The 17,859-nt window shown below is 47.0% G+C and overlaps 1 protein-coding gene across 2 annotated transcripts in view; it reads right to left on the bottom strand.

The window, feature by feature from the left end:
* TCF7L1 (transcription factor 7 like 1) overlaps positions 1-17,859 on the bottom strand; it is a 172,290-nt gene that overhangs the window by 25,829 nt on the left and 128,602 nt on the right. For both annotated transcript variants that reach the window (XM_053588691.1, XM_053588692.1), the window contains exon 4: positions 3,973-4,056. In XM_053588691.1, coding sequence (XP_053444666.1) covers positions 3,973-4,056 — 84 coding nt within the window. The remainder of the gene's footprint in view (positions 1-3,972; positions 4,057-17,859) is intronic.

Below are 17,859 nucleotides of genomic sequence, written 5' to 3'. Positions count from 1 at the left end.
ACAGATGAGGTAATTTGCCTGGAGCTGTGCAAATAGAAGGAGGTGGAGCTGGGCTTCAATCCAGTGTATATTATACAGCCTCCAGTGTATGCACCCTCCTACCAGGTAGCTCAGGTTTTGCTCCTACACAAATGCACCTCTCAGAAGTTGCAATGAGAAGCTCGGACTCTGAAGTTGAAAACGGTCTGACTCTGAAGTAGAAAATAGTGGTCTCCTTCCAATCTGTTGAATTCCCAGTTACTGCTAAAGTTTTCTCCCATAAATCTTCCTTAAGCTTTTGAGGCCTGGTTCTGCTTTGGTATGCTAGAGTGCAGATTATGATAATACTGTAGAACCTCTGTAAATTGACCACCCAAGGGAATGTAACAAACTGGTCAACATATGGAGGTGGCCGACTATGAAGGTTCTACTATATATAATTTATTAGAACAATTATCCATTTTGCCATCTGCAATGCAAGGTATAGCAACAGTTTATGCTTCTCTGTCCTTAGACAAAATAAAGGACCCTTGCCCCGCCACAATACTGAATTGTGATTTGCTGAGCACACATTTGCAATGGTTAGACATTTATTTGGTACTATGAGTATAGAATCTTCTTTAGAGTTTAGGGATTTCATGTATTTTCCTGTCACTTACTATGAGATAAGTGGTGACAAATAGCTGATTTATTTGAGGAAAATGGAAGCTTAGAAAGGACAAAAAATGGATACTGTGTATTAATATGGTATCTTGGAGCCAATAAGAAGAGGATTACAGGAAGCTGAAAGCAGTAAATTCTGTCAGATGTCAGCTGTGTTGAGAAAAAGCAGGGAGAATGATTGGAGTTAGTTATTCGCTGGCAAGAGGAGAGCCAAGCCATGCTGCAATGGGCTGGCAGAGTGAACGGATGGGGAAGTGGCTGTGAGAAGCCGGGCGGTAAACCTTGGAGGGAAATAGCATAATGCTCACAAACGGAAGGCTGGATTCGTGTGGGCTTTGGTTTTATTTTTCAGAGATGGACGGCTCCGAAGCATAGGAAAGAAGGGAAACTCGGAGTGCTAGTTTTTAAAAGGGAATCTCGTCCCAGACAAATAAATAGAGATGAGATGATAAGAGGAGACATAATATGTGGACAAAGAGAGGAAGGAGGGCCCAGCCTCCGCAGGTTCTGCAGGAGCGGGTGGGAGAAGGCAGAGACTTGAAACAGTTAAAGAGAGCAGGCTGTGCTGGGAGGCTGGGAGGGGTGGGGTTGGGACAAGCTGGGTTTGTGGCTTGGCAGAGGTGGGTCAGGAGTCCTCCACCTGTGCTGACTTCCACCACTAGAGGGCACCTGTACCTCGTACTTGGCCATCCCAGGTGGGACTCCTGGCCTATTAGGTGCTTGGTGACCACCACAGAGTCTGCCACCAGGGTTAAACCCCTCCTGGCACCCTGCCCTGGATGGCTGGCCCCGCCACCACTCACTGTTCCTTAACCTGTATCTGCGTCTGCCTCCAGTGGAATGATGTGACAATCACCTGAGAGTTACACACGATGTCCACTGTGAACTAGCAAGGGCTCTGGCACCACACAAGCCAGTCTTGTGCTTGGTAAATAATGGCTCACCGTGCTATTATTTACCAATTTTTCTATGCGTATCCTCTTTTTTATCAATTAGACTCCAACTTTTTATTTTTAATTTTGCTTTCAATTTCAACTGGTTTTCATTCATCTTCGTTTGAAGGTTTTTTGTTTTTTTTTTTTTAATTTTTTTTTCTTTTCTTCCTTTAGCGATTCTCTTGCCCTTTGCCTCCTAAGTAGCTGGGACTACAGGTGCCCGCCACAACGCCCGGCTTTTTTTGGGTAGAGACGGGGTCTCACTCTGGCTCACTCCGGCTCAGGATGGTCTTGAACCTCTGAGCTCAGGCAATCAACCTGCCTCCGCCTCCCACAGAGCTAGGACTGCAGGTATGAGCCACCACACCCAGCCTCCAAGCTTTTAATTAATAAGATTTATCAGTATATCTTAAAATGTCCTATGAAACGAAATAGTGTGTCTGGGATTAGCTTTAAATCCCCATGTGGTTGAAGAGGGAATATGTGTAAAGGGAACACAGGGGGGGTTCTCTCTACTTTTACATATCGTTGAAATTTTCCAAAGTAAAGTTTTAATAAACATCATATATCCTCAATCCAGGGGTCCTCAAACTATGGTCTGCAGGCCACATGAGGCGGTGTGATTATATTTGTTCCCGTTTTGTTTTTTTACTTCAAAATAAGATATGTGCAGTGTGCATAGGAATTTGTTCATAGTTTTTTTTTTTTTTTAACTATAGTCCGCCCCTCCAACGGTCTGAGGAACAGGGAACTGGCCCCCTGTTTAAAAAGTTTGAGAACCCCTTATGCCTTATACCTATGCGGGGTGGCAACAATGAAGCCCTAGTCTGCTTGTCTGTAAAGTGGACAGGTCTTGCTATACACAGGCCCTTCTAGCATCCTCTGTGACTCAGACTCACTGTACAGTGGGCAAACACCAGCTAGCTTGTGGGGTGGGTGGGTCTTAAGGCAAGCGAGAGGACTGAAACCCTTAAAAATAGTCCAGGATAGGCTTGGCGTCTTCAGCTCAAGGTTAGGGCGCTGGCCACATACACTTGGGCTAGCGTGTTCAAACCCAGCCAGGGCCTGCTAAACAACAATGACAACTACAACAAAAAAACAACCAGGTGTTGTGGTGGGTGCCTATAGTCCCAGCTACTTGGGAGGCTGAGGCAAGGGAATCACCTAGGCCCAAGGGTTTGGGTTGCTGTGAGCTGTGACATCATGGCACTCTACCGAGAGTGACATAGTGAGACTATCTCAAAAAAAAAAAAAAAAAAAAGAAGAAAAAAGAAAAGTCCAGGAAAGTATAATGCAAGGTTCTGTTTCAGGTTTTCCTTTGCATGTTTCATCCAAGGAGGGGAGATCTACTCAGACCTCACTGCCCCCGTCTCCAAGGACTATCCAGACCTCCCTTTGTGGTTTAGTGTTGCCATGGGCCCGGCAGAAGAGCCTCAGCTGTCCCACCAGGCTTCCATTTACCAGGCTTACATGCGCTCTTTGCTGTGACAAGCAGTATAGAAGAGCCTCTTCAACTGTTGCCTTGCAGCTGTGAGGGAGAAGAGGAGGCAGTACTGAACGAGCTCCAACAGCAGAGAAAGGCCACCCTTCCACGTGAGGGGGGCAGACGGGTTCAGATGGCAGCCAGGAAGGGTCTGGGGTAGGCTTGTGTGAAGAACCAGGAGGAATGGCCAGGGCTACGGATTGGAGGGTGGTGTGTACAGGTCATAACCTAATTGTTGTTGCTTTTAGAAATGGCATCTCATTCTGTTGCCCAGGCTAGAGTACAGTGGCTCACTGCAGCCTCTGACTCCTGTGCTAAAAAGATCTTCCTACCTCAGCCTCCCAAGTAGTTGGGACTACAGGCATATGCCACGATGCCCGGCTAATTTTTTTGAGACAGTTTCACTCTATTGCCCCAGGCTGGAGTGCTATGGGGTCAGACTGGCTCATAGCAACCTCAAACTCCTGGATTTGATCAAGTGATCCTCTTGCACCAGCCTCCTGAGTATCTGGGACTACAGGTGTACCCACGATACTGGCTAATTTTTCTATGTTTAGCCGAGACAAGGTCTTGCTTTGCACAGGCTGGTCTCGACCTCCTGAGCTCAAGCAATCCTCTTGTCTTGGCTTCCCAGAGTGCTAGGATTATAGATATGAGGTATCACACCCAGTCTTAATTTTTTTTTGTAGAGACAGGGTCTCACTGTGTTGAACTCCTGGCCTTAAGCAAGTCCTCCTGCTTCAGCCTGCCCAAGTGCTGGGATTACAGGTCATGGCTCACCGTTCAAATTGTTATACAGATCTCTCAACTCTTCCTTCATTACGCTATCACACTTGACTCCAGACGTGGAGGGTGGCAGTGGCATGGGATGACGCCAACAGTGTCCCTTTGGTGCTTTAAGATAAAACTTACCAAGTGCGCTGGTGATGGTGACCTTGTGTCCTTGACTGTGGCACTGGAGGGGACATCGAGGAGGGGCCATTTCATCTGCAGGTACTGCATAGGGGACAGAAAAGACAAAACAGTTGGTGAGAGGAACACTCAAAAGTGACCAAGGTGTCTCAGCACCTGTAGCTCAGTGGTTAGAGCTCTGGTCGCATACACCAGGGATGGTGGGTTCAAACCTGGCCTAGGCCAGCTAAACAACAATAACAAATGGAAAAAAAAAATAGCTGGGCGTTGTGGTGGGTGCTTGTAATCTTAGCTACTTGGGAGGCAACAGAATTGCTGAAGCCCAAGAGTTTGAGGTTGCTGTGAGCTGTGATGCCACTGTACACTACCAAAGGTGACACAGTGAGATTCTGTCTTAAAAAAAAGTGACGAAGGTGAGAAGAGAGAGGTTCCGCAGGATCCAGGGAGGCTGTTGTTTTCATACCACATGCTCTGCATAGGGTCAGTTTCAAAGTGATTGTAAGAAAGGAGAGCACGCACTTGTTTTTTTTTTTTTTTTTTGTAGAAACGAGTCTCACTCTATTGACCTGGGTAGAGTGCCATGGCATCACACAGCTCACAGCAACCTCCAACTCTCTTGCCTCAGCCTCCCAAGTAGCTGGGACTACAGGTACCGCCACAATGCTCGGCTATTTTTTTGTTGCAGTTTGGCAGGGACTGGGTTTGAACCCGCCACCCTTGGTATGTGGGGCCGGCACCCTACTCACTGAGCCACAGGTATCGCCTGAGAGCACGCACTTGTAATAACCACCACCACTATCCCCTTTGTCAATTTGGGGGAACACACATGGCAACTAAGTAGAACTTTATAAGTTGGGGAGAGAAGAGATATCTTCCAGCACAATCAAAGTATTCAAAGAACCTGTTGGTGAGAGGGGAGTCCTTTCTGCTCTAGTCAAGGGACAAACAGGAATCCCGGAGGGAGCAGAGCCTCCCAGATGATCACCCTACCCTATTCACTTCCGTCTCTCACAATGCCACACACAACGCTCTCTGAGAAACAGCCTCTCCAGACGCATCAGGGATGACTGATACTCACAGGTGGGTAGTAGCTTCCCACCCTCAAGGATGCGGATCTTTACAACATTGCAGTGTTTCTCAACCTTGAAAAAATTTCCCACCCTGTGCCACACAACACTCCAAAAAAGTCCAAACGAAATGGTAAATCCCTAACACACACACACACACACACACACACACACACACACATGCACAGGAACACCCACGGTCCCTGGCAAGTGCCCAGTAGGGGTGAGTGGAGTAGTAGTTGGGAGCACTGGGGCCCAGCATTCACAGGTGCAGGTTTTCACTCTGCCAGTGTAGGCTGTGTAACTCTGGACAAGTGACTCAACGACTCTGAGTCTTGGTTTTATCATCTGTAAGGCAAGCCTATTACTACTGACTTTACAGGTCGTTAGAAGGATTACGGACAATGTCAAGTATTGAACACGGGGCCTCTCCTGTCTGAGACATGTGATAAATGGCGCCTATTATTTTCATAAGCAAACCATTAGTCTCTGCCAGGAGCAAAAGCACACATGTTGTCTTAGTGTCAACACTGACAGGGTGTTTCTGGGCAGCAGACCAGCAAGGCAGCCTCTTTGCAGGATTCTTGAGACTCCTTGGAGAATTAAAGCTCTCATAGGAAGTGGTGGCTCCACAAAGAATTTCAGAGTGAGACAGAAAGAGATCTTTGAACCATCCTGTGCTCTGGTCACTCAATTACAGGAAAACAAAAATCAGGATCTGGCTTTGCAGTATGTGTGCAGAAGTAGGAAAGTGGATGGGCAGAGCCCCAAAGGCCCTTGCTCTTCATCCACCAGGGCTGTCCTTTCAAAAATGTGTCCACAGGCAGGACTGAACAACCCAAGGTCCTATGCACCATGGGCCAGCAAGTAGCCCAGAAAGCAGGTGGGATGGGCCATGTAGCAAGAGGCCGGGCGGAAGGTGGGAACAAAGTGGGCACTGGGGACCCCTAATGGGCCCTCCAGACCTCACACCCACCATTCTCCAAGTGGGGTCTCACCTCTGTCTCTGTCCTCTGCTGACTTCCTCAGCCCCACCCATCTCTTGCCCTACCCATAGCCTACACTTCCTACATGAATTAACTGGGATTTCTGGGCTGTTGGCAAGTTAAAAGCACCTGGACAAATACTGGTATCATTAGTTAGAACTCATTTCCACAGTGAGGAAAAACAATTGTGCTACACTTGCAGTTCTGAAAGCATTTTGACCCACAGAACCCAGTTTAATCTTCATAACAACCCTGCTATTACAAGGAGGGGCCACTATCCCAAATCTTCACATGAGCTCATGGATATAAACACAGGGTAAATGGTTTGTCCGACTTGTTAATATTGGAGCTGCAGCCTGAGCTGAGGTCTCTTGATTTCAAATCCCACACTTTTCAGGACACCATGAGTCATGAATCTTTTCCAACTACCATCTTCCTAACACCCCCACGCCCCAACCTTTTCTTTGCTCTGACGGGTTTCTCGCTACTTTCTGCTTTGCACAGGGCTGGCCGCCCAGAAACTGAAAATAGACATGTCTATGTTCTCCTGATTGAACTTACAGTTGAGGGCTAAACATCACACTATTTTTCTAATGAACCAACAGCCTATGCATTTTTGTTTAAAAAAATTGAGCTACAGGGCGGCGCCTGTGGCTCAGTGGGTAGGGTGCCGACACCATATACCAAGGGTTGGCGGGTTCAAACCCAGCCCCAGCTAAACTGCAACAAAAAAAAAGAAAAAGAAAAAAATATTGAGCTATAATAACAAATATCAGGTACTAAAGAAAAGTGTCCCAAATTCATCCCCCTTTACATTAAACACGATAGGAGGGTTCCTAAAATCCATCAACGCTGGTCCCTGTTTAGAGTCACAAACACACGCACATTGACCATTCTTCATTCTTGTTGGCTTACCAGAGATGACCTTAGCTCATATGGAGATGGCCCAAAGGAATGTGAATCCTAGCTTGGGGCGATGCTAGCATTTTGGGTCTTAAATAATATTATTGGGTGACTCTGTGTGCCGCTTAGCGTAGCTGGCTCATAGGACCACAGCACAGGGTTTCTCAACTATGCCACTGTTGACATTTTGGGTTGGATAAATTTTCTGTAATGTTTAACAGCATCCTTGGCCTCTACCTTCTAATTGCCAACAGCTTCCCACCAGACTTTTGCCAAATATCTCCCAGGGTACAGGAAGAGAACAGCCTCCCCTCTGACCCCCATCCCTTGACAATCACTACTCTAGTGATGAAGGAGCTGGTACCAAAAGCACTGTGAGCTCTCTTTGGGTTTGTCTGATTTGGTCCTGGGGAGAGAGGTTAGGCATACATACATTCATAGTAAAGGCTTTCAGAAATAGCTACTATTTCAGGGTACTTACCATGCCTGGTGTTTTACCTACCTAACAAGTTTTGGGCTTCTGGTGGGAAGAAGAGAGCACACTGGCGTCCTCTCCCCTTCTCTAACTCAGTGGTTTTATCTGAGTCTTGGAAGCATGGAGGGCAGGTGAAAACCTCTAGCCCTGCCCCCCACTGAAGTCTGGCCCCTTACAGATAAGCCAGATGGCAGAGGGAAGAAGTGCTGCTGGATTGGTGACTGTCCACCCAGGACCACCTGATCCAGCTGCACCTGGGGGTGTGTGAGTGTGTGTGTAGGGAAGGGTGATATGGAGGGCTGTCACTTCCCTCTTTACACTTTTTTTGTCTTTTAAGATTCTGGGATGAATGATGGGAGTCGGGTGGGGGAAGACCTCTGAGACTTTGGAGCCCCCAAGGCATGGCCATGGACTGACTCTGCAGTGCATTTCAGAGGAGAGGAACATTCTAAAGGGGCAGTTGAGCATCCCAGAACCATGAATTAGGACCACAAGAGCCTCGTAATCCTCTCCCACTGTAGAACCAGAAATTTGGAGGTGGCTGGGCAGTTCTGAACTCCTATGGCAGGTCCAGCCCAACGAGTGTAGTGGAATAAAGCTCTTCTTAGCTATGATTCTCACTTGAGGCCAACCCTATAAGCACCATGGGGGTAATCACTCACGGGTGGGAGCACGTCCTTGGGGATGAAGTGATATGAAGCTGAGCTTAGATTCTCAGCATGCCCAAACGAGGCTGCATTCAACTAGCCATCCAGGGCCCAGCTGCTCCTGACCAGGGTATCATGGCTGGGCTTCCACACAAAGGATGGTCCAGCTACCTCCCTCCTGGGTTATGGCACCACCGGGATGTAGAACATCAGACCTGTGGTGCACTAATGCAAGTGATAGCCAAACAATAGTGATTGCAACCACTTCTGGGTGCTGTCTGTGGGTTACACACTCTCTTCTGATACTCAAAAATAGAAAAAAAACAAAAACAAAAAAACCCCAAATAGCAGGGACTACAGTTCCTGGTTTACATACACTACGGTGTGTCGTGATTATCTGAAACAGGAGAGATAAGCAGTTTGAAGCTGAGAAACTCTTTTTTGGGGTCTGGGGTTCACCATTTGTGGTCCACAGTTAAGCAGAATGAGGCTGTGGATTAAAACATGTCGTTACCTTGTTAAGGAAGGATGATTCTTTCCTATTTTTACACTGTTTTTATTGGAGCAATTGTTGAATTCTTCTTTCAGCATCTACCAAAATGGTCATGTGGTTTCTCTGACTGGACTCATTCATGAGATGTATATATAGTAATAAGATTTTCTTACATTAAAGCACCTTTGCATTGCCCGAGTAAACCCTATTTGGTTGTGGTGGTTTGTTTGCTTTTGTGCTACACTGTGGAATGTTTCATGTTTTAGATTTTTTACTTTTACATTCCTAAGTAAGGGTGAACTAAAGTTTTCCCTTTTTTTGGTGACATTTTTATCAAGTGCTGCTATCGGTGTTATTTTGGCTTTACTATTTAGAGGTGCTGCTCCTTTTAATATTTTGAGCCCCTTTCTGCTTTTTGAGCCCCTCCTTAGAGCCCTCCTTGGGGTGAGCAGTTGGCCAGGTGGGCTGTTTCTGCTGGACTTGGGTCTAGAGCAGCGTCCCTCTGAAGGATGCTCTCACTGGAGAGCTACAGCCCCTTTTCCTGCAGGGACGTGGAGAATCCGTTCTACAGAATCCCCCCTTCGATTGGAGTGCATGCAGTAGATTAATTGCAGCTGTGCCCTGGAATTTCCCCAACACACAAATCTTCGTGATGTAAAACAGCTGGGAGGAAATCCCAGCATGCCCTGTACAGAGGCAGAACTGCCAATGAGCCACGGAGATTAACCCTCCGGCTCCCACAAGGTAGGGAGGGCCCCTGGCCCAGCCTTACTTGCCCTGTCCCACACTTGCTTTGTGTGGACAGGACTCTACAGGACTCTGGGGAACAACCACATTCTCCCTGTTCACACGTTCCCACAGAAAGCCCTTTAAGGAAGGGCCTGAGCAAGGGAGGAAACAAAGCTTCACGTTACAGAATCCACAGCAATGTATCCACGGTTGAAAGAAAGGAAAACAAGTCATCACCAAAAACCTTGCAGGTGAGAAAACTCCAGCCCACAGAATGCCCTCTGATTCTTTTACAGTATGCACAGAAAGTGTATTTTCTTTCTCTACCTTTCCAGTCTTGACTGTTTGGGGCTTTTGTAGCAGAAACTAAGCCTCTCAGTTTTGGTGACCAGTTAGTTCCTCCTGCCTCTTTGGGGACTGAGCGGCAGGCCCCGTTTAATAGAGGTCTCATGAGATGCACGGAGCATGCTGCCACCCTGGAGCATAAGGGTGAACCCCAAACTGTGGGGGCAGGTGGCTTCTACCCTGGTGAGCATGACATTGTTCAAAATGCTCCCCTTACCTTTTAAAGGCTATGTTGAACATGAAGAATTGCATTATAAACGAAAAACGGTAAACGAAGTGATCAGTTTCCCCTTCTCATTCTGCCACCACTGGAATCATTTCTCACCTGGACTGTTGCAATGGCTTTCCAAACTCCCACAGGAGTTTAGCCTTCTAAGAACTCACCAGCAATCCAGCATCCATCCATCCATCTATCTATCTATTCTCTTGGCTTCCACTCTCATGGCACCCCCAACACTGGCTGCACAGTTCTTCCTATCCTTTAAACATCCATAGTGCTCCTCTGCTCCCCTGCCTGCTGTATCCTTTATTCCCAGGAAACTTCTTCAAAACCCTGTCCTCCCCAGGTCACTTTTTGCCTGACAATAATCAGCCATTGTCACCCGTGCATCCATACCAGACCTGTATTCTCGTGGTGCTCTTCATGCGGTGGTATTGTTACCCATCTGCATACTCTGTCTGCCCTCTGGACTGTAAATCCTCGAGGGTCATACCTGTACCCCAAATCTTCGCCCAGAATCCAGCAATCATAATGTGTTGAAACTCTGTCCCACACTGTACTCATGGGATGAGTGCAGGCCCCAGTCTCCACACCCGTAAGGTGGAGTTGAACAGGATTTTCCCTGAATCCTGGGGCGATGTGGGATGCAGAGCGGGAGCCCATTTCATCCTTGGGCAATGACCAGTTCTTATAATAACCACCTCAGTACGGCTGAGAATTTGTGAATGTAGCACGGCAGTTGCCATCCCCAACTCAGTCAGTTCCTGGAGGCCTGTTTAAGATCCTCCTATCTTCTGTAGATATAAACATAAATTGATTGGAGTTTTTGCAGCGCCTGTAGCTCTGTGGGTAGGGCACCAGCCACATACACCAGAGCTGGCGGGTCCGAACACAGCCAGGGCCTACCAAACAACAATGACAATTACAACAAAAAAAAATAGCCAGGTGTTGTGGCGGACACCTGTAGTCCCAGCTACTTGGGAGACTGAGGCAAGAGAATTGCTTAAGCCCAAGAGTTGGAGGTTGCTGTGAGCTGTTATGCCACAGCACTCTACTGATGACAACAAAGTGAAACTGTCTCCAAAAAAAAAAAATTGATTATAGTTTTAAAATACATCAACATTGAAAATTCACTCAGTAGTGAGGAGACAGAAAAGCTTTCCAAGTGGGAAACTAGTTTTCAGAAGCCAACGAAGAAGACACAATGAAAGTATTAGAACTTGTTACCAAACAAGATGGATTTAACAAAGTTCCAGAAGTGAAAGGTAAGGTTTATACTCTCTCTCTCTTTTTTTTTTTAGAGACAGTCTTACTTTGTCGCCCTCGGTAGAGTGCTGTGGCATCACAGCTCACAACAACCTCCAGCTCTTGGGCTTAGGCGATTCTCCTGCCTCAGCCTCCCTCTCAGCTGGGACTACAGGCGCCTGCCACAACGCCTGTCAATTTTTTGTTGCAGTTTGGCTGGGGCCGGGTTTGAACCCGCCACCTCTGGTATATGGGGCCAGTGCCCTACTCCTTGAGCCACAGGCGTGGCCCTTCTTTTATTTTTTTTTAAATGAGTAGTTTATGCATTTGCTTATTTTTGTGGATGGCACTAAATCCCAAGCACAATGTTTTTGTTTCACCTGAGTGTAGAGGATTGGGTTCTTTCTTCAAATGAATTCAATTAATGCAAACAATACCCTCAAGCTACTTTTGTCCTTAATATGACAGACATAATTTTCCGAGGAAGTTATTTAGAACCACATTTTGTTATGATGTAAGCAAATGAGTGGATTTTTTCTTTCTAGCACTTGTCACAGCATTTAGTCAGCAAATATGTTTGAAGCTCCCTGACCCACCAGGCACTGGCAGCACAGGGTCTCCAAAAATATTTCATGAATGAATAGTAAACTCAAAAATAAGAGTGGGTTGGTTAGAGCGGTGCCTGTGGCTCAAAGGGGTAAGGCGCCAGCCCCATATGCTGGAGGTGGTGGGTTCAAACCCGGCCCCGGCCAAAAACTGCAAAAAAAAAAAAAAAAAAGAGTGGGTTGGTTAGGTTCTAGTTTCCCCATAAACACCTTTTTTCCTGCTTTTCCCCAGTAACTCCCCTTCTTTTCTGAATGACCTCAAGTGATTCTCTTCCCTTCCCGTTTCAGAAAAGCTGGCAATTTTGTCTACCCGACTTGATGAAAGGTTTGTTCTTAAAATCTGTCTCCCTTCATAGGCCAAGGTTTTGGTGGTAAAAGAACAAAGCATACACAGAAGGCAAGAGGCGAGGGTTCCAGGCTCTTCCTAACCTCTATGGACTTAATCTTCTCACCTTTAAAATGGGAATATTTTATTTCATCAGCCTGAAATGGGAGCCTAGAACAGGTGGAAGAAAAAAATCAAATGCAACTGTTTGTCTCAAAGCACAGTAGGTTTTGGGTTTGGAGGCTGTAGTGAGGTGTTTAATTAAACCCCACAGCAAACTGTGTGGCCATGGAACTTACCTCAGCTTTCAGAACCTCTGGTTTCTTCCCTGTAAAATGGGAATAAGAGCACCTGTTGCCTGGCTGGGTGATTATCTCAAGCGTGGCTTGTGGACAGGAAAGCAGAATGCCCAGCACATGAAAAGCCCTTAAGAAATGTGTGTTTAGTCACTAAATTTCAAAGTCTTTGTTTAGTGAGCCTATGACCTGCACTTTAGCTGGGGGTAGGGAACAGCCAAAAGAGAGAGCCTGGCTGCGCCACTCACTCACCTGTGGTGCTTTGTGGGGAGAGAGGTTCTGTTCTGTGGTGTGTTGGTAAGTTCTAACAATTGGCTTTCTAAGCATAAATCGAAAACCGAAACCCTGTTCTGTAGTATTTGCTGTTATCCAGGGTATAAATACTGCCACCCTGACTGATTTCAAGGTATTGTGGTGAATCACTGAAGGCAGAGTTGGGAAGAGATGTTATCACTGGCTCTGTGCCAGCTGGCTCCCTGGGGCAGGCAGGGAGATGAGGGGGTCTCAGGTCTGCCTTGGCTTGCTGGGATGCCTGGGAAGCTGACACACGGTTTTCAGCTGTGGTTTGGGTGGAGTACTAGAAAATAGGTTTGTCTTTCTGAAAGCCATGTGCCTCTTTTCAGAGGGAACAGGAAAATTGCCCCTGGAGCAGTGGCCTTTCACAAAATCTCAAAAGTCCAACCCACTTTGGGTCCTCATTTCTATAGCTTGGAGTTCCAGGCCTGCTGGCCCTCTGTCCCCCACTCCCTTGCCACCATGTGCTTAGGAACACACTGACAGAACTCCCTTCCCCTCAGGTCTTGACCATCTGCCCTGGCCCCCAGTGGGTACAGAGACTGGGCTGAAAGGGGAAACACCTCTAAGCTTCATGGCCTTCGGCTTTGTTCTCCGGCTTGCACTTACGCCCCCTCTGTCATTCTGCCCCCACAGAGCTGCCTCGGCCTGGGCGATGGCTACTGCTACTATGGAGGTACACACATTCGCACACATGTTGGTGTTTCCCAGTCTTTTTTTTTTTTTTTTTTGAGACAGTGTCACTTTTTTGCCCTCAGTAGAGTGCCATGGCCTAACAGCTCACAGCAACCTCCAACTCTTAGGCTTAAGCGATTCTCTTGCCTCAGCCTCCCAAGTAGCTGGGACTACAGGCGCCCACTATAATGTCCAGCTATTTTTTTGTTGTAGTTGTCATTGTTGTTTGGCATGCCATGGCTGGGTTTGAACCCACCAGCCCCGGTGTATGTGGCCTATGCCCTAGCCACTGAGCTATAGGCGCTGAGCCAATTTCCCAGTCTTTTGCCACAGTGAATCCCCTTGAACCCTCATTCTTTTGGTCATGTGTGAATATAGATGGAGGACACATTTCCAGTTGTGAGGGGAATTGCTACGTCAAAGGCATGTACATTTAGGTTTTGAGAAGTATTGTTGAATTTTTCACAAAATTCAACAGTGGAGTGGCCACTGCCACCAGCATCGTGGAAGAAGGCTTATTTCTCCACATGCTTGCCCACCCAAAGTTATTAAACTTTGCTAAAGTGATAGGTGAAAAGCAGTATCTCACTGGAGGCTCTGAATTGTCATACGTACAAGGAGTGAGTTGAAGGTGTGTGGCATAGAGGAAGTGGCTTACACTGCCGGGGGATGGGGAAGAGAGAGACAGTGTGGGGTCCCTGCAGGTGTGGAGGAAGTAGTCTGGGCACAGATGGACACAGAAGGTTCTGACTGGCTGCTCACAACTGACATAGGATCGTGTGACCTCAACTGTGTTGTCTTTCACTCAGGTGGGCAGATCTGCCAGGAGCTGAGGACTCAGTCCCAGGATGTTGTGTGATGGGGAAGAGGGCCCAGGAGCCTGCTGGTGGGCGGCCACACTTTCTCCTGCTCCTCCCTTCCCAGTTTCTTTTTGTTTTTTTTTTTTTGCAGTTTTTGGCTGGGGCTGGATTTGAACCCACCACCTCCAGCATATGGGGCCGGGGCCCTACTCCTTTGAGCCACAGGCGCCACCCCCTTTCCAGTTTCTATACAGGCTCCCTCACCCTCACTGCCTTCCCAGCCCTGCTCAGCACCCAGCAGGCTGTCTTCTGCCACCCTCCCTCTCCATACTCCATGTCATTCCAAGGCCACAGATGACTTTAGAAAGAAAATAAAGGGATTTTAAACTCATGCTGTGGGCATCCCTGAGGCCTCTTATGGGCTGTCTGGAAGCCCTCTCCTCCTGCCTCCCCTCGGGGTTTCCGGTTCTCTGTGCCTGCTGGTTGATCCACATTTATTCAGGTTTGTCTCACTGACAAACTGTTCAGTGAGAAAAGCCAGTTAGTTACAGAAGGACAGTCACCAAAATGTTATCACCGAGTTTTAGCATTTTAGGAAATTGGTTTCTTCTTGGTACTTTTCTTCTTCACTTGAAATTTATACAATGACTATGTGTTATATCGTAGCAATAGTAAGCAAAGTTATTAAAAGTAACCCCAGATTAATTATTTTCATCCCCACACTTGTGCCTTCCACATGCCCAACCAGAAACCTCAAAATCCACCTTAACGTTGTTAGTTGCTTCCCCCATCTCCTGACAGCCACTAAGTTCTGTGGCTTCCAGGAATCCAGAGACTCTCCGTATTTTGTGGCAGGGTCACTGCAGCAGCTTTGTGCCTGCATCTGAAAGGAGTGGGTGGTGGGTGCCAATGGCAGGGGCAAATCACTTTGCCTCAGACTGACAAAAATGTCTGTTGTTTATATCAAAAACCAGGGCAATTAAGGAGTTCTAAATCCTCTCTCTACCATGTCACCACTGCTTCTGTTTCCAGCTAATCCCTTCCAGTTTATCCTTTGCTTGCCCCTAGAAATAAATTTTTAAAATAGATTTTATTATTTATTTTGAGACAGTCTCACTTTGTCGCCATTGGTAGAATGCTGTGGCATCACAGCTCACAGCAACCTCAAACTCTTGGGCTTAAGTAATTCTCTTGCCTCAGCCTTCCAAGTAGCTGATACTACAGGTGCCCACCACAATGCCCAGCTATTTTTTTTAGCAACAAGGTCTCACCCTGGCTCAGGCTGGTCTCGAACCTGTGAGCTCAGGCAGTACATCCTTTGACCTCCCAGAATGCTAGGATTTCAAGCATGAACATGAAATCATGCTTACAGAACTGTCTACCAGCTGATCAGGACACAGGGACAGCAGTGACAGAGCCCTCTGTAGAAGTCTGGTGGCACATACATAAGGTGGCTTTTTATGTGTATGATATGCCACAGGAGTGTTTTTTTTAAAAGTGCATAAATAATTAAAATATAAGTCTGCAAATGACAGGTGCAGAGAGGAGAGGGATCATGGTGGACAGGGGTTATCATGGAAAAACTGGAAGACTTCATATAGGAGGTGGCATCTGAGCTGGGCCATGCAGGCAAAATATACTTCTGCAGTCATTTTAAAGCATTTTATATTACCTGATTTGATCTTACCCCTGGATATAGATAAAAGCAGATGTTATCATCCCCATTTTAAAAATGGGGAAACTGAATCTGCTAAATTTAGCCATGGTCACCAAAATAGATGTTGGCACTCAAGTACAAGGCTTTGTGCTTTTACAGTATAACTCAAAAGGTACAAGGACACGATTTTTGCCTTTTAGAAGTTTCCATGATCTTGGAATAGCAAATATGGGGGCATGAGTGCTGCCACACCCAGCTCTGTGCCATGGCAGACACTGCTAACCGGCCATGACATTGTTTCCTACTAATGTTGGGTCAGACCTCAGAATCCTCAACATAGTACACAAGCAGCTACCAACAAGCTACCAAAATTGATCTGTGAGGTGTAGTCTACTTATTCTCTCTCATTTAAGCCTGAAGGTAGACACAGGTGTTCTGTGTGGTGAGGAGGAGAGGCAGAAGCCAGGCTCCAGGCTCATTTCTCCCCAGGCTGGCACAGTGAGGAATTCTAAGTTCCTAGATAGAGGTGAGGGCTCCACAAGGAATGTGACAGCGTGGTGAAAGTAGTCATAATTTGCAGAAAGTCCATTGACCAAATGCAGGCCTGAGAATTCTGAGGTTTCCGAATTTTCCCTTGTGGGAGGAGAAGCTGGAAAGCATCCCAGGTATTGAGGAGAAAGGAAGCAGGATCTGTGTAGAGTCAATGGAGAACAGGAAGTGCTTATCTGGGGCCAGTAGAATACACAACACAAAGAACAGCCAGGCAGCCTGGAGCTGCCTCCCAGCACTGGGAGCGTCAAGGGCCTCTCAGAACACTTCTCCACTGCTCCTGCCGGCGCAGTGGCTGGCCAAAGTCAACAACTCCTGGGCACTGGGAGATGGGAAACATCTGAGGAGGTCCTTCCGTGGTGGGCAGTTCTGGGACAGACCTCTGACCCCACAGGTGAGAATGGACTCTGAGAGCAACCATCACACCAGCCACCTCTGCACAGGGCCATTGCCTTGATAAAGGAGCCCAAGTGAGGTCCTGTACCCCATCCTAATGTGGGTGCACACAAAGCTTACACATTTGGGGAACTAAAAATGATTTTCTATTCATATTGAAGGGAGGGCACAGGGAATTATGATGGATAGTGGGAGGGCTAAGAAATGAGCATTTTTACAGGGATACTATGTGTCAGATACCCTGTACACGGATGCAGCATCACAACAACTTGGGCTGCCTCCTCACTTCATGGAAGTGTTCCTAGTTCCCATTGCAATCCTATTAAATAGCATCTCAATGGTTGTTTTAATAGGCATTATATATGTATTTTTCGTATATGTGTGTTATGTATACACACATGTATTATAGGAAAATTTCTTGGACATTGTTGCTTATAGCAGTGATGCTCCATTTTTAAAAAGTGGGAAATAAGTGAATCAGTTTGTTTTTTGAGACAGAGCCTCAAGCTGTCACCCTGGGTAGAGTGCCATGACATCACAGCTCACAGCAACCTCCAACTCCAGGGCTTAAACGATTCTCTTGCCTCAGCCTCCCAAGTAGCTGGGACTACAGGCGCCTGCCTGGCTATTTTTTGGTTGTAGTTGTCTTGTTGTTTGGCAGGCCTGGACTGGATTCGAACCTGCCAGCTCTGGTGTATATGGCTGGCTCCTCAGCTGCATGAGCTATAGGCGCCAAGTGAAGTGAATCAGTTTAAAGAAAAATATTAACAATTTAGGTGGTATGTGGCAGTTATGCAAATAAGTGACATTTGGGAACAGTGCTGTAGAATCCTGTGTTTATAGCCTTCCAGGGGCTGCAGCAAATTGTGGGTGAGGTTAATCCTGCAACTGGAGGATGAGGTTCTGCACACAGACCCAAAAGTGAACATGTTCCAAGAAGCACCATTATTTTCTTCTCAAATTGCTCCTCTCCCAGATCCACCATCCTCTTGTGCACCCACAGGGTCAAAACCTCTTACATCTTTCCCTCCCTCTTCCTCACTTTTCACACACCATCTAACCACTCACTAAGTCGTGGATTTTTTCCATCTCAGCTACCTGCCTTGCAATGGCTTCCTGACATTCTCCTTGCCCCACCTCAGTCCCTCCAAGTCAGTCATTCTCTCTGCTGCCTCCAACC

This window comes from Nycticebus coucang, chromosome 4, assembly GCF_027406575.1.
Source record: "Nycticebus coucang isolate mNycCou1 chromosome 4, mNycCou1.pri, whole genome shotgun sequence".
NCBI classification, from domain to species: Eukaryota; Metazoa; Chordata; class Mammalia; order Primates; family Lorisidae; genus Nycticebus; species Nycticebus coucang.
Note: the sequence above shows the minus strand (reverse complement) of the source record. Positions and strands in the feature narration are given on the sequence as shown.